The 17988-nt window shown below is 42.2% G+C and overlaps 1 protein-coding gene across 2 annotated transcripts; it reads left to right on the top strand.

The window, feature by feature from the left end:
* The first annotated feature begins 76 nt into the window (after window positions 1–76).
* LOC132773172 (oxidative stress-responsive serine-rich protein 1-like) lies at window positions 77–17773 on the top strand. 2 transcript variants are annotated; one of them, XM_060772178.2, is made up of 4 exons: window positions 77–237; window positions 7330–7428; window positions 8669–8779; window positions 15397–17773. In XM_060772178.2, exons 2-4 carry the CDS (start codon window positions 7367–7369, stop codon window positions 16064–16066), a joined length of 843 nt encoding a protein of 280 aa, XP_060628161.2. In that variant the 5' UTR covers window positions 77–237; window positions 7330–7366; the 3' UTR covers window positions 16067–17773. The 2 variants fall into 2 exon arrangements, with proteins under 2 accessions (XP_060628161.2, XP_060628162.2); XM_060772179.2 differs by lacking the exon at window positions 77–237 and adding an exon at window positions 244–582.
* Window positions 17774–17988: the final 215 nt, after the last annotated feature.

The following is a 17988-nucleotide window of genomic DNA, read 5'->3' on the forward strand; positions in this document are numbered from 1 at the left end:
CGAGCTAGCCTGTTTTTTTTCCCCGCCTTGCGCCCTTTCGCCTTCTGTCGCTCTCTCTTGTGTAATCAGGGACGAGTCCGGAGGACGCATGCGCACTAAGCCCTCTCTGTCATTTTTTTTTTCTTTTCTGGCGCGCGGGAGCCTCATCCGGGTCCTTCGCCTGCTAAGGACCTCAGAGCGCGCCGCGGGGAAAACGAAGCGGCTGAAGTGGTGGTGTTTGGGTCGCCCGATTTCCGAGTAAGTATGGGCTTCTGCGGCTTCCGTCGCTCTTGATTCTTCTACTAGTCACTCCTCGGATTCGCCCACCTCTCCCAGTTTACTTTGGCTGGAACAACCACGTTTTTAGGCTCCTCCTAAAGATTGCCAGAGTTGGGGCATGCCTGATGTCCCTGGGAAGTGAGTTCCAGAGTCGGGGGGCCACCACTGAGAAGGCCCTTTCCCTTGTCCCCACCAATCGCGCCTACGAAGGAGGTGGGAGCGCGAGCAGGCCTCTCCAGATGATCAAAGAGATCGCGTGGGTTCATATACAGCCGCCGAAATTCATGGATTTCCTCTAAAGATAGGGAAATCTTTCATTGAAAGGTAATAATGTGGCTGTGGAAGTATCCAAAATGGTACATTCCACAACTTTCTTCAGTGGGACTGTTTCATTGAAGGACTTCACTTGCCGAATGACATTTTTCTAAAGATAATGGAAACTTTTCTGCCCTGGCATGTGTAAAAATGCAATACATACATATAATTGGTAATGGTAAGAGTAATGCCAACATAGACATACTGATAAGCTTACTTCAGTATCTGTCTATATAAAAATGTAATGTTCGTTTGTGAGATTAACATAACTCAAAAACCACTGGACGAATTGCCACCAAATTTGGCCACAAGACACCTACTAACCCAAGGAGTGGCTCCACTGGTTGCCAATTAGCTTCTGAGTACAATTCAAAGTGCTGGTTTTAACCTATAAATCCCTATACGGTTCCGGCCCAGTTTACCTGTCTAAACGTATTCTCCTCTATGAACTATCAAGGACGTTAAGATCTTCCGGAGAGGCCCTGCTCTGGGTCCCACCACCTTAGCAAGTGTGTTTGGTGGGAACGAGAGACAGGGCCTTCTCTGTGGTGGCCCCTCAGCTATGGAACTCTCTCCCGAGCGAGATTAGATCTGCCCCCTCCCTCTTGTCCTTCAGGAGTCTAGTGAAATCCTGGTTATGGAATGAAGCATTCCCAGAATAATGTTGAGACTGGTTACAAACCAAAGTAAATGACCACATATGCGGACTGAGTTGAATATGATTTTACCTTGGCAGTTTGGTATATATGTATTTTATCTATTTGAATTTTAATCTTGTATTGTTGTATGATGTTTTAACTTGTATTAGTGGCATTGAATCCTTGCTGTAAGCCGCTCTGAGTCCCTCTACGAAGGTGAGAAGATTGGGATATAATTTTTTTAAATAAATAAAATAAATAATTACTCAAAAATAATAATTTTGTCATATGGGAGTTGTAGTTGCTAGGATTTATAGTTAGCTTACAATCAAAGAGCATCCCGAACTCCACCGATGATGGAATTGAACCAAACTTGGCACACAGAACTCCCATGACAAACAGAGAATACTAGAAGGGTTTGGTGGGCATTGACCTTGAGTTTGGGAGTTGTAGTTCACCTACATCCAGAGAACACTGTGGACTCAAACAATGATGGATCTGAACCAAACTTGGCTCAAATATTCCAAATGCCCAAATATGAACACAGGTGGAGTTTGGGGGAAATAGACCTTGACATTTGGTTGTTGTAGTTACTGGGATTTATAGTTCACCTACAATCAAAGAGCATTCCGAACACCATGAACGAGAAAATTGGGGCAAACTTCCTACACAGAAACCCCAAGAGCAACAGAAAATACCATTGACTCCAACTCCCTTTACCAGGGCAAGAAAACATAATCAAAGCCCTCCTGACAAAGAGCCATCCAGCCATAGATATAGATACATATGATTCACACACACACAGATGTAGTATCATAGATTTGAAAGGAACCCTCAAAGAAGGACAATTGTATGTTGCATGTTCCAGAGTTGGCAAACCAGACACTCTCCACATCAACAGTGACAAAGAAACAGCAAGAAATACTTTTAACCCACAAGCATCAAGACATTACATATCTTAGAAACCAGCACTTTCTCATTACTTTATTTTCCAGCTCACGAGACTGGGCCACAGCAACACGTGGCAGGTAATATACTAACAATACTACACTCCCCAAGGGAAGCTTTACTAAGTATAATATTTACTCCACAGGACTTCACCTGCTTTATGCCTACACCCACAATGTTTTTCTATAAAGACATGGAAACATTTCTGTCTTGGGTTCCACTTGTTAGGGAATTCTCCCAAAAACAGCATAGCGTTCAAAAATATAAACTGAATTGAACAGTCAGCTCACAGCAAGCAGAAACATGAAGTGTTGTGTGGCTGAAAAAGACATTTTGAACTTAAAGGGCAAAGGTGAAGAGGTCAATTTTAAAAGTTACTACAAAGGTTTATTTACAAAATATAAGAACTACATTCCTTGATAGGAAAGAATTGGGTCTAAGCTTCTCTCAAACTCAATAACTTCTACGTTCCAAAACCTGTTGATAGACTCTATAACAGGCATGGGCAAACTTCAGCCCTCTGGGTGTTTTTGACTTTAGCTCCCACAATTGTGGAAGTTGAAGTGCAAAACACTCGGAGGGTTGAAGTTAGCTCATGCCTACTCTATAAGATAGCTGGCATCCCCCCCCCCCCCCCAGTGTGGGATGGGAAGTTGCTGTCCATTAAGAGAGAAATAACGTTGAACACTGTGAAAGCCATCCACTGCATGGCTATCAGCTTCCTCCCAGTAGACTCAAATCAAGGGAACCATCACTCCTCTTAATGTTTCATGAGAACCATCACTCCTCTTAATGTTCCCTCAGCAACAGCAGGAGTATCCCTTTGGGCAGCTCAACCAGGCATCCTAACTGCAAGGACCCCCATGAGGTCTTCCTCCAGGGGTAAACCAAGAATGGGCAACTTGGAAGTCCCTGAACCAACTCAAGTGATGTTGGGAGATCAAAACATGGCTAAATGGCACTACCTAGAAGAATCCTCCACCTTGTGTAACTGTGGAGCAGAATAAATGACTCAGCATCTGTATGCTTGCTCACAGTGCCCTGACTCATGTACAGAGGAAGAACTGTTTAAATTAGAAGTTCCCAATCCCCAACAACAGTACCAAAATGTTAAAAATCAGTTTTTGGTCAACTTTAGTTTAGTTTAGTTTGCTTATTTGGGGTGCTGATTCAAAAAATTGCATTGGATACACCACATCAGCTCTAGTTTCTGATACAGAACATATGCCATCCAGTAGTCTCCATCTGCTTGCCCACAGAAAACCTTATTTAATAAGCCTTGGCACTATGAGAGGGTTTTGCGAGACCAATCACTTTTGTGTGGCCATAGCCCATATTTTAGTTCTTTCGGACCACTGGTGGTCCACGGACTACAGCTTTGGAACCACTGGTTTAGACACTGATGCGAAATGTAGCTCAGGCAGAATATGTCAATTTGCACATTTTGTATCAAAGTTTTAGCAGACTTGGTATTTGGGTTTTCTTATAGCACAGTTTCTCTTTGTAGGAAGAAAAAGCTATAGTCTCTGAAGCAGCGATGACATCTAAATTAACATGCTTTTCAGTCCAATAGAAGCAGACTGCTCTTAGTGTTTGTTTTGAACACGTTCCTTTCTCCAATTGTTATACCTTCTTTCAGATGCAGAAATGGTGGCCTAGTTCAGGCTATCGTTTTGTGGTTTCCTAAAATAAGATTAGAATGATGTTTTGGCTTTGACTGTAGTTTCTATGCTGCTTCCTTCCCAGTGCAAATAGTACTATCAGGGAGACTGTTAACCACAACTTCCTATTCTGTTTGTTACAGGAGTCTGTGGCTGCCAGCTTTCTAAGAGAACAGGATATTAAACCAATTTGTAATCCTCCATCCCCGCTTGTTCTGAAATTAGTAATCATAACTTTCTGGTTTTGACAAAAATGGTTAAATAGACTTACTGGTTTGTTTGCTACTTTCATAAAGTAGCAAAAGGACTGCATAAGTAGGTAAAAGATACATTCATTTATTAGCGTACCTATATGACTATGGCCGCTATTGTAAATCCCGCCAGCCTCTCAAGCACGGTTGGCGGGGACGAGAGATAGGGCCTTCTCGGTGGTGGCTCCTCGGCTGTGGAGCGCCCTTCCTGTAGACGTTAGGCTGGCACCATCTCTCATGACATTCCGTAGAAAGCTGAAGACCTGGATGTTTGTGCAGGCGTTTGAGTAATTCAGTGCAATTTTGGTAATTTGAACATAGGAACGGAACAATGGACGACGAATTTGGATCACGCTTGGATGATGAGGCGATCGGGGATGGGATTTGTGATAACTGTGTATTGATGATTGTTTATTAGTTAGTAATGGAAATGTGTAATTTAACTGTTTTTGCATATTAATTATTGCTGTTTTTATTGTCTTGCTATTTGCTGTCTGGAAGCCGCTGTGAGTCGCCCTCGGGCTTGAGATATAGCGGTATACAATAATAGTAAATAAATAAATAAATAAATGAGTTGTGACCTATTATAACCCGCCTCTTTTCTTATGTTTTTATCTCCCTGAAGTGTGGTGTAGTTGTGGTCATGTTTTGACATTAATCAGGATACCTCTAGTTTGATTGGTGAACATACTATACTTAGTTTCCAAGCAAACCTTCATTGCCTCTTTATCACAGTACAGCAAAAGCCCAAGACCTGTTCTTAGTATTTGTTTAACCTTTAAGGTCTGACTCTTTATTCTCTTCTTTAATAGTCAATTACCTGTTGCATTGTTAATCTTTGGTTAGTTTGTGCCCCATGCAATGAGAAAGGTGAGATATAAAGTGCATGTAAATCAATAAAACATTTTTTCTAATTGTACTGAACTAAGTTTTGAGATTCTCAAAAAGTAATATTAAATGTAATTAATGACTTGAAATGGTACATCATACATAAACATATTCTCATATCTATATTTGCATTACAAAAGCCAAACCAAAAAATGAAAGCTTGCCTTCTGTATCAGAACTTTGAATCCAGTATTCATTTCAGCTTTCTGTGAAAGCAGCCTGTTATATGTATTTTTTGTCATTCATCCATTTGGCAGGTTAGCATTGCAGGAAGCAGTCTTTTAGTAACCACTTCCTTTTGTGTGTTCCTCCTTGCCTGATCAAACACTTGGTATGTACATCCAACTCATTATGACACAGCTATCCTTCTAGATGTGTCATAATGACATCCAAGCAGGAGACACCTGAGAAACATGTCTGAATTCAACCTTTTCAGAGCAAGCAAACATCAGCCGATGGAGTAGGAAGGGAATGGTGTCCAAGTGAGCTTTTTTCATACAGTTTTGTGCTGCTTTTATCTTACCTTTTTAATCAGTTTCTATAAACACTCAAATCTTCCACTTTTCCTTTTTGCAATATACACACTATCAGTCACAACTGGAGCAGCACCATTGAATCAGTGGAATTTGAGATGCCAGCATTTATATCAGTTCTATTTATTCAGTGAATGTCATGGAATCATAGAGTTAAAAGAGTCCATAAAGGCCATCCACCCCAACCCCCTGCCATGCAGGGGCACAGAATCAAAGCACCCCTGGCAGATTTGCTCAAATTTGAATTAATGATTGTATTTTAGCCACGATTTTAAATGTTAGAATCTGCTAAGGCAGTGTTTGGGATGTTTTAATGGTAGCATGGTATAAATGTTATGTACCTTGTTTTATTTTATTTATGGATGATGTTACATTACCATGTTCTGTATAATTTTTCATGTATTTTGTGTTATTATTAGTTTATTTAATTTCTGAATTGTTTATATGTCTGTTATCATGCATTTTGTTAATTTTATATTGTTGAACAGCGGGATACAAATAAAACTTCTTCTTCTTATTATTATTTATTTATTTATTTATTTACTTTACTTGTATACCGCAGTTTCTCAGCCTAACAGGCGACTCAGCGCGGTTTACAACAAGGATTCTTCTTCTTCTTCTATTATTATTATTATTATTATTATTATTATTATTAGTGTGTTTTACATAGAACAGATACTATGATTTATATCTGATCTCCCTGAAATCTAATATTCTATATCAAGTTGTGTTTATGGTTGAATACTTCAGTATTATGATTCCTGTCCTCCCATCTGAAGTGATTTGACAGGTTGCTGCCTTCTCACTAAGACAGCAACCTATATGTGCCTTGAGAGAAAATTTGTGGCTGTAAATACCTTAGTAGTTGTTCATAGGACTAAGGTCTTTTAGTGTTTTTCTAAGTTATTTTCCCCACATGATGTGTGAAACTAAGTCTTTGGTAGGCTACTTCATGCACCACACCATTTGGGAAGGGAAGGTATAACTTGGTATGAAAATATGAAATCTGTAGGATTATTCAATTTTATGGCATCTGTGTTAATTTCTTCATTGAATTCCCTCAGAATTACTAGGAATTTAGTAATAGCAAGGTATGCATGTGATCAGAGGTGCTTAACCAGGATTCCTTGGAATTCTAAGGTTCCTCAAGTCACTAGGGCTGTGGTTCTTAACCTGTGGGCTGCGGACCACCAATGGGCCTTGACGACAAAAATCTGGTCCGTGATCCTCCTTCCTCTTTATTTATTTTATTTTATTTCCTCTCCTTTTGCGCCACCTGCCACTCCTTCCCTGTCACTGACGATGGCATATGTTCTGTATCAGAAACTAAAGCTGATGTAGTCTATCAGATGCAGTTTTCTGAATCAGCACCCCAAATAACCAAATCAAATTTAAAGTTGACCAAAAACCGATTTGTAACCCTTTTGGGGCTAAGTTGGAGAGTGATCACTGGTCAAAAAAAGGTAGGGAAAACTGCACTATGGTTTCGATGAGATATGACTGAAATAAATCAACAGTTTTATTAGCTGTAGAAGTTTATGCAAGGGTTCCCTGAAATCTGAAAGTTATTTCAAGGATTTCTGTGGGGTAAAACAGTTTTAGAAGGCTGCTGTAGAGAAGTCTATAACTTTGTTCCATCTACACAAATACCTGCAGCTATAAAGTCTAAAGGAGTTTTAAAATACAATTTGCTCTGATTTTCCTAACAGATAGAATTATATTAGTCAAATCTTGAATGTTTTTATAGGGAATTAGTTGCTTTCATTTTATTCTCCAATACATTTTAGTTTCAAAGAAATTTTTATTTGCAAATGCTAATATACGTATTATTCTTTAGCCTCTAGGAAGAGAATATAGTGGATTGTTCTTACACCATGTCGGAGATTGAGGAGAATCTCCAGGCAGCTTTCAAAAAGCTAAGGGTTGACTCAGAAGGGTAAGTGATGTTAAGTATTAGGATGTTAAATACATAGAATAAAGGTGTGCTTTTTCATGTCATAAAATAAAGAAAGAAATTTGAAATCTCTTGCTGTCATGGTTGTTAAGAGAAGTTTAAATATATGTGACCAGTATCATTTGATGGCTGGGAACATGGCTATTTCTCCTGTCATTCACCCATGCCTTTTCTGTGCCTTATGCTTTACCCCTATGCTCTAAAAAACAGAGAATTAATGTATGTGGCGCATCTTGAATATACAGATTATTTTATCTAATTTCAGTTCTTTCAAGCCTGTTTCGTATGATGCATTGTATTCTTGCAGATGTGAAGCAGAGTCTGTGATAGTGGCTTGCTGAAAGGTTTCTAATGAGCTAATGACTGAGAAAATTTGAACTGAAGATTTAGATTTTGTTTGTAGAAACTATACTGCAACCACTGTAGTAGTGGACAAGTTCTGAATTAACCAACACCAAATATACATTTTGTGAAGACTTCATTCTTTCATGCATAGAACTAGAATGAGGGCCAAGACAGGCATAACACTAAATTCAGATGGGAGACACCTGGGCCACATCCAAGTAGTCCTGATTTCCCTGATATATATATAAAAAACTTGTAATAAAACATTTCCCATTCCTTATTCCTGCATACTGCTTTGATGATGCATTGAAAAGGAATATTATGAGACCAAACAATAAAACGTAATAGAGCCGAGCCATCATGACAAAGCATGCTGAAGCAGGAAGTCATCACTATAAATATGAGTCAGTGAATCCAGAAGGAAGTCGTAATGCAGCACTGAGTAACTAACTTGAACTTCTTGGTATTGCTGTGTGTACTTGCTCATTTGACTCCATTTTTACTTCTTTTTAGTATAGTGATTTGCAAACTTTAAAAATAAAACCTGGTGAAGGATGATGATGATGATCTTTATTTATATCCTGCTTTTCTCCCTCATGGGACCCAAAGTGGCTTACATAATATTATAATTATATAAACAACAATCCAAATACCTTGATAAGTATAAAACATAAAATAAACAGTTTAAAACAACAATAATATACATTCACATTTTTGTGGCATCATGTCAGATTATAGATAGAAATGATTCCTCAGTTAAATTGTCAGGTGTCATTACATTTACATGTAACCACATAGAAGAGTTGAGTGTCTTTAAGACAACATATCCTGTTCATATCCTGTTCAGTCCTTTCTGATGACGTTTTTCTTGTTTTAGATCCACTATTTCTCTTCCTGTGAATGAGGGAACATCTTCAAGAGCATTTTTAAGAACCTCAGATGAAGATGAAGTGAAATCTGCCTGTACATCAAAAGAAAGCTGGCATTGGTAAGATTACAGAATCATCTAACCTAACCCATCCTCTGCAAGAATACACAGCTAAAATACTCATGAGAGATGGCTGCCCGACCTCTATTTAAAGATTTCAATTGAGGGAGAATCCACCATCTTCTGAGGCAATCTACTCCACTGTCAAACAGTTCTTACTGCCAGGAAATTCTTCCTAATGCTTTGATGGTGGTGGAGAAAGTATGGTGTGTGGAGCCTCCACGTGTCAGACATTATTATTTATTATTTATTTACCATATTTGTATGCTGCCTTTCTCAGCCCGAAGGCAACTCAGGGCGGTTTACAGTCAGCAACAATTTGATGCTCCAACAGACATAAAAATATGATTAAAACATTTAGCACTTACATAGAACCATATAAAACCAATAAAACATAAATCATCAGTGTCTCCTTACTAAAATCATTTTCCAGTCGCATCATGGTAAGGCTAATTCCATTACATTTTAGTGATTTTTAATAAATCATATTTGCCTTCCTGGATTCCAAGTTTAAATTTACCTTGTTTTTCATTTATGCTATCTGTGTTACTTTAGAATAATCTAAGATCATGAATCATCTCCTAAATTTCCTTTTTGTTTCCCCCTTCATATGTTGGCAGATTTTTCTGCTGTTGCTTCAGTTTGCTCTGTATTGTTGAGGTTATTGTCTCTGGTAAATGGTGTTTCTGTTTCCTCTGGAATGCTGTGTCCCCCCATAAGTCAGTTGGATGTCATAAGGAAGAGGGAGCAGGCTTGTTTTCTGCTGCCGTGGAGACTAGTACTCGGAGCAATGGGTTCAAATTACAGGAAGGGAGAATCAACCTGAACATTAGGAAGAGCATTCATCACCATAAGAGCTGTTCAACAGTGGAACTCGGTGCCTTGGAGTTTGGTGGAGGCTCCTTCTTTGAAGACTTAAACATAGCCTGGGTGACCATGTGTTGGGAGTACTTCGATTGTGCTTTTCCTGCATGGCAGGGAGTTGGAATGAATGGCCCTTGTGGTTTCATCCAACTCTTACGATTCTATTATTCTACTCCTGTTCAGACCCTTAACAAATGTTTTCTTATCAGCTACACTGAGGCCCAGCCTTTCATGAAGAAGGCCTTCTTGATGAAAACATACAACACAGTCCAGAAAACAAAACATTTGATGGCACTACTATTTGCAGAGTCAGTTGTTCACTTCAGTGTTCTTCTCTGTATTTAGGGGCCATTGCTTTCAATAGGAAGGTGGCTGGAGCCTGTGAAGAACAATGAGGAAGGGAGGGGGGACAAAGAAGACCAAAGTAATTGGCAAGAAAAAACGCCAACATTTCAAACATCTGATGAAATAGAGATTAAGACCCTGGTCAGGAACTGCGGCATGGAGGAGGGGAGGTGTTCCACTAGCCGAGGGGCCCCCATAGAGGTCGTGGTGGGAAGGAGGAGATGCGGGAAAAGGAGACCTCAAATTCGGCCAAATTCGGACCATTTATCCAAAACATTAACAATTCCAACTCGGTCTCCTAAGGTAAATTGGTGTAACCAGGTGAGCGGACCCTCTGGACTGAAGGTGGTGCTGTTGAACGCCAGATCTGTCAACGGAAAAACGACCTGGATCCAGGACCTAATCCTGGACGAGCGGGCAGATCTGGCATGCATCACGGAGACCTGGTTGGATGAAGCTGGAGGAGTAAATCTGACCCAGCTTTGTCCTCCGGGCTTCTCCGTGCAGCACCAACCGAGATCCGGAGGGCGGGGAGGCGGGGTCGCAGTGGTCTATAGAGATTCCATCCATCTGACCAGGTGCCCCATCCCGCAGACCGCAAATTTTGAAAGCGTCTACCTGAGGGTGGGTGACCGGGACAGAATAGGGATTCTGTTAGTGTACCGTCCACCTCGCTGCACTACAGTCTCCCTACCTGAGCTAGCGGGGGTGGTCTCGAGCCTGGCGTTGAAGTCTCAACAGCTCCTTGTGCTGGGAGACTTCAACATCCATGCCGAGGCGACCCTCACAGGTGCGGCTCAGGACTTCATGTCTGCCATGGCAACCATGGGGCTGTCCCAACAAATATCTGGCCCCACCCACTGTGCTGGACACACATTGGATTTGGTTTTCTGCCAGGGATGGGAACAGGGTGGCGGTGTGGAGGAGCTGTCCATCTCTCCGTTGCCATGGACCGACCACTTCCTGATCAGATTTAGGCTCACTGCGCCCCCTAACCTCTGCAAAGGTGGAGGACCTATTAAGATGGTCCGCCCCAGGAGGCTGATGGATCCGAATGGATTCCTGACGGCTCTTGGGGATTTTCCCGCCACCTCGGTAGGTGACCATGTTGAAGCCTTGGTGGCTCTCTGGAATGGGGAGATGGCCAGGGCTATTGACATGATTGCTCCGGAACGTCCCCTCTCAAGTAGCCGAGCTAAACCAGCCCCTTGGTTTACTGAGGAGCTGGCAGTGATGAAGCGAAGGAAGAGGGAACTAGAGAGCGTGTGGCGTTCGGATCCGAGCGAGTCAAACCGAGCACGGTTTGTGTCCTTTCTTAGGGCATATGCCGCGGCAATAAAGGCCGCAAAGAAAACTTTCTTTGCGGCCACTATTGCGTCGGCAAAGAACCGTCCGGCGGAGTTGTTTCGGATTGTCAGAGGTCTTTTAACTCCCACCACTGCAGGTGGGAGCCCTGACAATTCGGTCGCGCGCTGTGAAGCATTTGCTCAGTTCTTTGCAGACAAAGTCGCCTTGATCCGTTCTGGGCTGGACGCCGCATTAGATGCAGACTCCGAGAATGTAACAAGAGCACCTGCTTGTCCTATTTTGATGGATTCTTTTCAGTTTGTGAAACCCGAGGATGTGGACAAGATACTTGGAGGAATGAGGCCCACCACGTCCATCCTAGACCCCTGCCCATCCTGGCTTCTGAGGGAGGCCAGAGGGGGATTGGCTGAGTGGGTAACAGTGGTGGTGAATGCCTCCCTTCGGGAAGGCAAGATTCCAGCGAGCCTAAAACAGGCTATCATAAAGCCGCTGTTGAAGAAGCCATCACTGGACCCCACTAAATTAGACAACTTTCGGCCTGTTTCCAATCTCCCCTTCTTGGGCAAAGTCATGGAAAGCGTGGTGGCCTCACAACTCCAGGTATTCTTGAGAGACACGGATTATCTGGATCCGGCACAGTCTGGTTTCAGACCGGGGCATGGTACTGAGACGGTCTTGGTCGCCTTAGTGGATGATCTGCGCCGGGAGCTAGACAGGGGGAGTGTGTCCCTGTTGGTGCTCCTGGACCTCTCAGCGGCCTTCGATACCGTCGACCACGGTATCCTTCTGGGGCGCCTTGCGGAAATGGGTCTTGGGGGCACTGCTCTGCAGTGGCTCCAGTCATTTCTGGAGGGCCGCACCCAGAAGGTGTTATTGGGGGACTCCTGTTCCGCACCACAACCTTTGACTTGTGGGGTGCCACAGGGTTCCATACTGTCCCCCATGCTATTTAATATCTACATGAAGCCGCTGGGTGAGATCATCCGGAGTTTCGGGGTGCGGTGTCATCTGTACGCAGATGATGTCCAACTCTGTTACTCCTTCCCACCTGCTACTAAGGAGGCTGTCGAGGTCCTGAACCGGTGCCTGGCCGCTGTAACGGTCTGGATGAGGGCGAACAAACTGAAACTAAATCCAGACAAGACAGAGGTACTCCTGGTCAGTCGCAAGGCCGAACGGGGTATAGGGTTACAGCCTGTGCTGGACGGGGTCGCACTCCCCTTGAAGGCGCAGGTTCGCAGCTTGGGTGTGACCCTGGACTCATCGTTGAGCCTGGACCCCCAGGTTTCAGCGGTGACCAGGGGAGCATTTGCACAGCTCAGGCTCGTGCGCCAGCTGCGCCCGTATCTCAGGAAGTCTGACTTGGCCACGGTGGTACACGCTCTTGTCACATCCCGCCTGGACTACTGCAACGCTCTCTACGTGGGGCTGCCCTTGAAGACGGCCCGGAAGCTTCAGCTGGTTCAGCGCGCGGCAGCCATGTTACTAACTGGAGCGGGTGGCAGGGAGCACACAACGCCCTTGTTGTCCCAGCTCCACTGGCTGCCGATTTGCTACCGGACCCAATTCAAGGTGCTGGTTTTGGCCTACAAAGCCCTAAACGGTTCCGGCCCAAAATACCTTTCCGACCGCATCTTGGCCTACGAGCCCACGAGGACCTTGAGATCGTCTGGGGAGGCCCTTCTCTCGATCCCGCCTGCCTCACAGGCACGGCTGGCGGGGACGAGGGAGAGGGCCTTCTCGGTGGTGGCCCCCCGGCTGTGGAACACTCTCCCTGCACACATCAGACAGGCGCCTTCCCTCATGTCCTTTCGAAAAAGCCTTAAGACATGGCTGTTCGAGAGGGCATTTAATTAAGTGCTAAACAATACGGTAATGAGAACTGGAATGGAACAAGGAATATGAGACTGGCTATGATTCCACTAAGAGACGAAGCGGATTTTTAGTGTAGTCTGTAATTGTTGTATAGTTTATATGTTGTTGAAACTGGCTTTTTGTAATTGTCTTTTATGTGTACTGTACACCGCCATGAGTCGCCCTTATGGGCTGAGAATGGCGGTTAATAAGTGCGTCAAATAAATAAATAAATAATAGGAAGGAGTGCTACAATGGCAGTCTGTTCCCCAAGGTTCTTAAGTTTCCGTCTTGATATTCATAGTTTCTGTAATTTGTTGAATTCTGTATCTTGTCCCTTGTTTGCTCAGTGGGGTAAACCCTTAGGCTGATAGGACTGCTGATTGAAAGGTCAGTAGTTTCAATTGGGGGAGCTCCTGTCTGTCAGCTCCATCTTCTCATGCGGGGACATGAGAGAAGCCTCCCACAGGATGGTTAAACATCTGGACATCCTCTGGGCAATGCCCTTGCAGACTGCCAATTCTCTCACACCAGAAGTGACTTGCAGTTTCTCAAGTCACTTCTGACATGGAAAAAAAATCATTTATTCTCACATGGATCAGAAGGAGGGGTTCACAGTTTGTAGACTTCATATATTTTATCAGCCATAAATGCATGCACCTGAAAGACAGTATACCCCCTGTAATCTCACATATTGCTTCCACACCTTCTCATCCTCTCAACAGGGAATCACGTACCTTCACCACCTATTTATAGTACCTTGAACAGGCAGGATTGCACAGAACCCTCCAAGCCTGCCTTCCTGTTCTCTCAGGACAGTGACTGTTGTTCCTGTTCCTTTGCCTCATATTGGCTTATCCAAATGAAAGCTTGGAATTAATTGCAGATATCCATACATGTGGTTCCAGATAGTTCTTCCTCTGTGTGTCACATTCTTCTAAATGTCTGCATCCTATGTTTGTTATTTATCCTCTTTTCTAGAGGCTTACCTGTAGCCCTTTATGAGGGTACTATTGCATTTTGTCCAAAAAGGCTTGGCCCTCCCTTATATTAGTTTAGATATGCAGGCTGCATCTACTCTATGTCATTATTTTATGCCCACCAAAATCAGTGGGAAGAATAGCTATGTCTGGATCCAATGCTGAATTCTTCACAAAAAAAAAACAGAAAAACAACCTGAAACAATCCCCCCCCCCAAAAAAAAGCCCCAGAGCAAATTAGAACAACAAAACCTAAAAATAAAAGTAGCAGTAGAATAAAACAAAACAAATCAACCAATAAAAGCATTATCTATTGAATTTTTAAAGGTTTTTTTTTAAACGTTCTCAAAGTGAATTTGATTTGCTTACTATGACCATGCTCCACTCTCATTGGAATCATTCCACCCTATCCTACTCCATCCTGTTATTGTTTCAATAACATTCTTATAAGGGTCTATGTAGGCAAAGTCTGAAATAGTGTTCCATGTTTTATATATCTTGATTGAACGTTATACAGATTGTGTTGGGTTAGCATGCACAGATTTTTGTGTACACAAATTCCAAATAAATGTGCAGACGTTAGTCTGATAGCACATGATTGTCTTACTACATTTGCAGTTGGCTGTATATTTCCATATTCCAGCTGATGTTTGGGTACTGAGATTGGGTACTCTGTATTTTTATGTATAAGTCTAGAAATTTAGTGAATAAATCACCAACTCCTCTACTCTTTCTGTTTCTGACCTTCTCAAATTTTGGGGCAGGAAAATGATGGTGGCAGCCAGTGATGGGTGGCTCCCAAAGGTGACAGTAACGCTTACAATAAGCAACCCATATCAGTATAAAGGTTTTCCCTGACATTGAGTATAGTTGTGTCCGACTCTGAGGGGTGGCATTCATCTCCATTTCTAAGCTGAAGAGCCAGTGTTGTCCATAGACAACTCCAAGGTTATGTGGCCAGCATGACTGCCTGGAGCACCATTACCTTCCCACAGAAGCAGTACTTGTTGATCGACTCATATTTGCATGTTTTTGAACTGCTAGGTTAGCAGAAGCTGGGCCTAACAGTGAGAGCTCGCCTTCGGTCAGCAAATTCAGCAGCTCAGTGGTTTAACCCGCTGTGCCACTAGGCAGCCCATAAGTATATAGTTTTTAAATCCAACTTATGACTTAGATGCTATCTCTTCTTTGTGACTCATGGTATAAATATTAATCTGCAGTTTTATTTGGGTTGAACTACTAACTTTTTGCATTTTCATCCTCTAGGTGTTTGAGGAAACCCGTGAAAGGAGCAGTGAGAACACAGCGTCATCGGAGGTCAAAGTCTCCAGTACTCCACCCTCCCAGGTTCATCCACCACACTATTAAATTGCCAACACATCACCAACCCCTGCCCGAGAATGCAGTGAACACTTCTGATCACAGTTGTGGCCTGAGTGAGCCAAGCTCAGATGAATTATCCAAGAACAAACAGGCCAGTTGTACTCTCAATAATGTTGAGAAGCTGCAAACAGCAGCCAAACATTCTGGGGTTTCTATGGCTACGGTGCAGCAGAACACACCTGAAAGCAGCCCAACAACCATTCTAAAAGCTACAGATCCTTCTGATTTCCAGTCTGTGTCTGAGCAAAATAAAGGGAGTCTGTGTGCATGTGTAGACAAGACCTGTCAGTGCACACAGTGGCAAGACATGAGAGTGTATATGTTTTCTGGTCTGCAAAATGCTCTTCAATCTGTTCCTGAAAAAGCAACACATGTGCAGGACAATTCCCAGCCTTTGCCATCAAGAACTCCCTCCTGCTCTCTGAGATCTTGCTCTGAGCAAGCCAGGGCTCATGTGGAAGATGTGACTATTGAAGACCTTTCGGGGTATATGGAATATTTCCTGCATATCCCTAAGGAAATGTCCCACATGGCAGAAATGATGTACACCTGACAGCTGTGGGATCTGATGATCAAAGGGTGGTCACGCTCCAGTGAAGAAGCCATGGCTCTGTGCTTGTAATAAAGACAGTTTGCACTGCACTAGTCCTTCTGTTTTTCATGTCCCACAATTTAACATCAAAAGAAATATTAAAAGTCTTCCAAAAGCTGAAGATGGCAAGACCATGATCAATATCTTCGCAAATAAGTCTAGCAATTGAGTTGTATTAATTTGTAAAAGAAGCTGAGGATTGCAAGTTGAGGAACTACTCAGTTGGTCCACACTGTAAGCAAAGCCCCCTGTGCACTTGGAGCCAAATAAAGCTTTTTTCCAAAAGTTATGATACCTTACAATATGTATACAGGACCCACAGGCTGGGCAGCATGTAGCCTTTAGGATGTTAGTGGATTCAAGTCTTTTCAGCGCTGGCAAACGTAGAGATTATAAGAATTAACATTCTCAATATCTGGAGTGTCATATTTTAAACTACAGAAATGCACAATTACTGAGAATACAGTTTTTGTTCTGTATCTGTCCCAAGTATTTTGATTGTCAGCAATTTAATTTCATTCTTCAGTATTAGCTGCCAACTAACATTTTGCAGGATATACTTTCTTTAGTAATGTAAGCAAATAGTATATTTTCCTAGCTATCAGCATTTTAAATATAGTGTGAAAATAATTGTTGAGCCACCATGTTTAACAAGAGAATGAATCCCAAAGAATTGAATCAAAATGTTATTTCTGATGAAATGTTAACAGTCAAATCACTTTCCAAGTCCACTAGAGGGCAACCTTGCTCCACAGTTGTGATGAATTCATCCAGTGCGGAAATCTGTGGAATCTACTCTCTAAATGGTGTTATTTTATTCTGATTTCCCAGTCAGCACTGCTTAGAAGTGGGTGCGGGCCAGGTTCAATTTGTGTTTGGAAATCTGCATACTTAAAAAGACTTTGAAAAATGTATCCACTAAAAGCACACATTTGAAAAGTGCAAATAGAAAAAAATTCTCAGATGTTTTGGTAAATGGGCGCCTGTGTTCAATAATTTATATAATGTATGCCAAAGAAGGATGAAAGTGTGTCCACGCAAAATGTCCACCTAACACTAGAGACCACACTTAAGATGCAAGGAAAGAAAGAAACCTCACAACTTCTGAGGATGTCTGCCATAGATGGGGCGAAATGTCAGGAGAGAATGCTTCTGGAACATGGCCATACAGCCCGAAAAACACACAACAATCCAACTTTCTTGTGAGTTGTGCAGATTCTTAAATTTGGCCAGTACTATTTACATTTGCTCATAAATATTTTCAATTTTGTTTGATAGAAGAATCCCCTGAAATTAATTTTCAAGCTGTTGGCAACAGAAATCTTTCTTTTGTTCATAGCCAAAAAAGCAATGTATATTGAAACTGTTTACATTTAAAAGAGAGATGTTAATGCACTATTGTGATGACTGTTTTAAAAGAAATAATAAGACTGATTTGTGTAAAAATTGAAATTTCAAAATGTTATGTTTGCATGATATAGAATCAGAATTATAGAGTTGGAAGAGACCTCATGGGCCAACCCCCTACCAAGAAGCAGAAATATTGCATTCAAAGCACCCCTGACAGATGGCCATCTAGCCTCTGTTTAAAAACCTATGTTACACTTGTTGAAATTCCAGCTTCCCTTTTCTACATGACTACTAAAGCTAGAAGCCTCATCTTCTTTATGATCTGAACACTTTAATATCACTTTACCAAAAAGGTATATCTTATTCAGGCATTGCACCCAGTTCCTTGACCTAAAGACTGCATGGTATACATTCATGAACTGTTTGCAGAGCTAGCACTTGCTATCCACATCTGGAGTGTGGAAGCATCCTGTTCTGCCAGATAAGTGAGGAAATGAGAATTTGAGAAGATGTAGCACTGAGATGTGTTTTTC

The sequence above is a fragment of the Anolis sagrei genome, chromosome 4, assembly GCF_037176765.1.
Source record: "Anolis sagrei isolate rAnoSag1 chromosome 4, rAnoSag1.mat, whole genome shotgun sequence".
NCBI lineage: Eukaryota > Metazoa > Chordata > Lepidosauria > Squamata > Dactyloidae > Anolis > Anolis sagrei.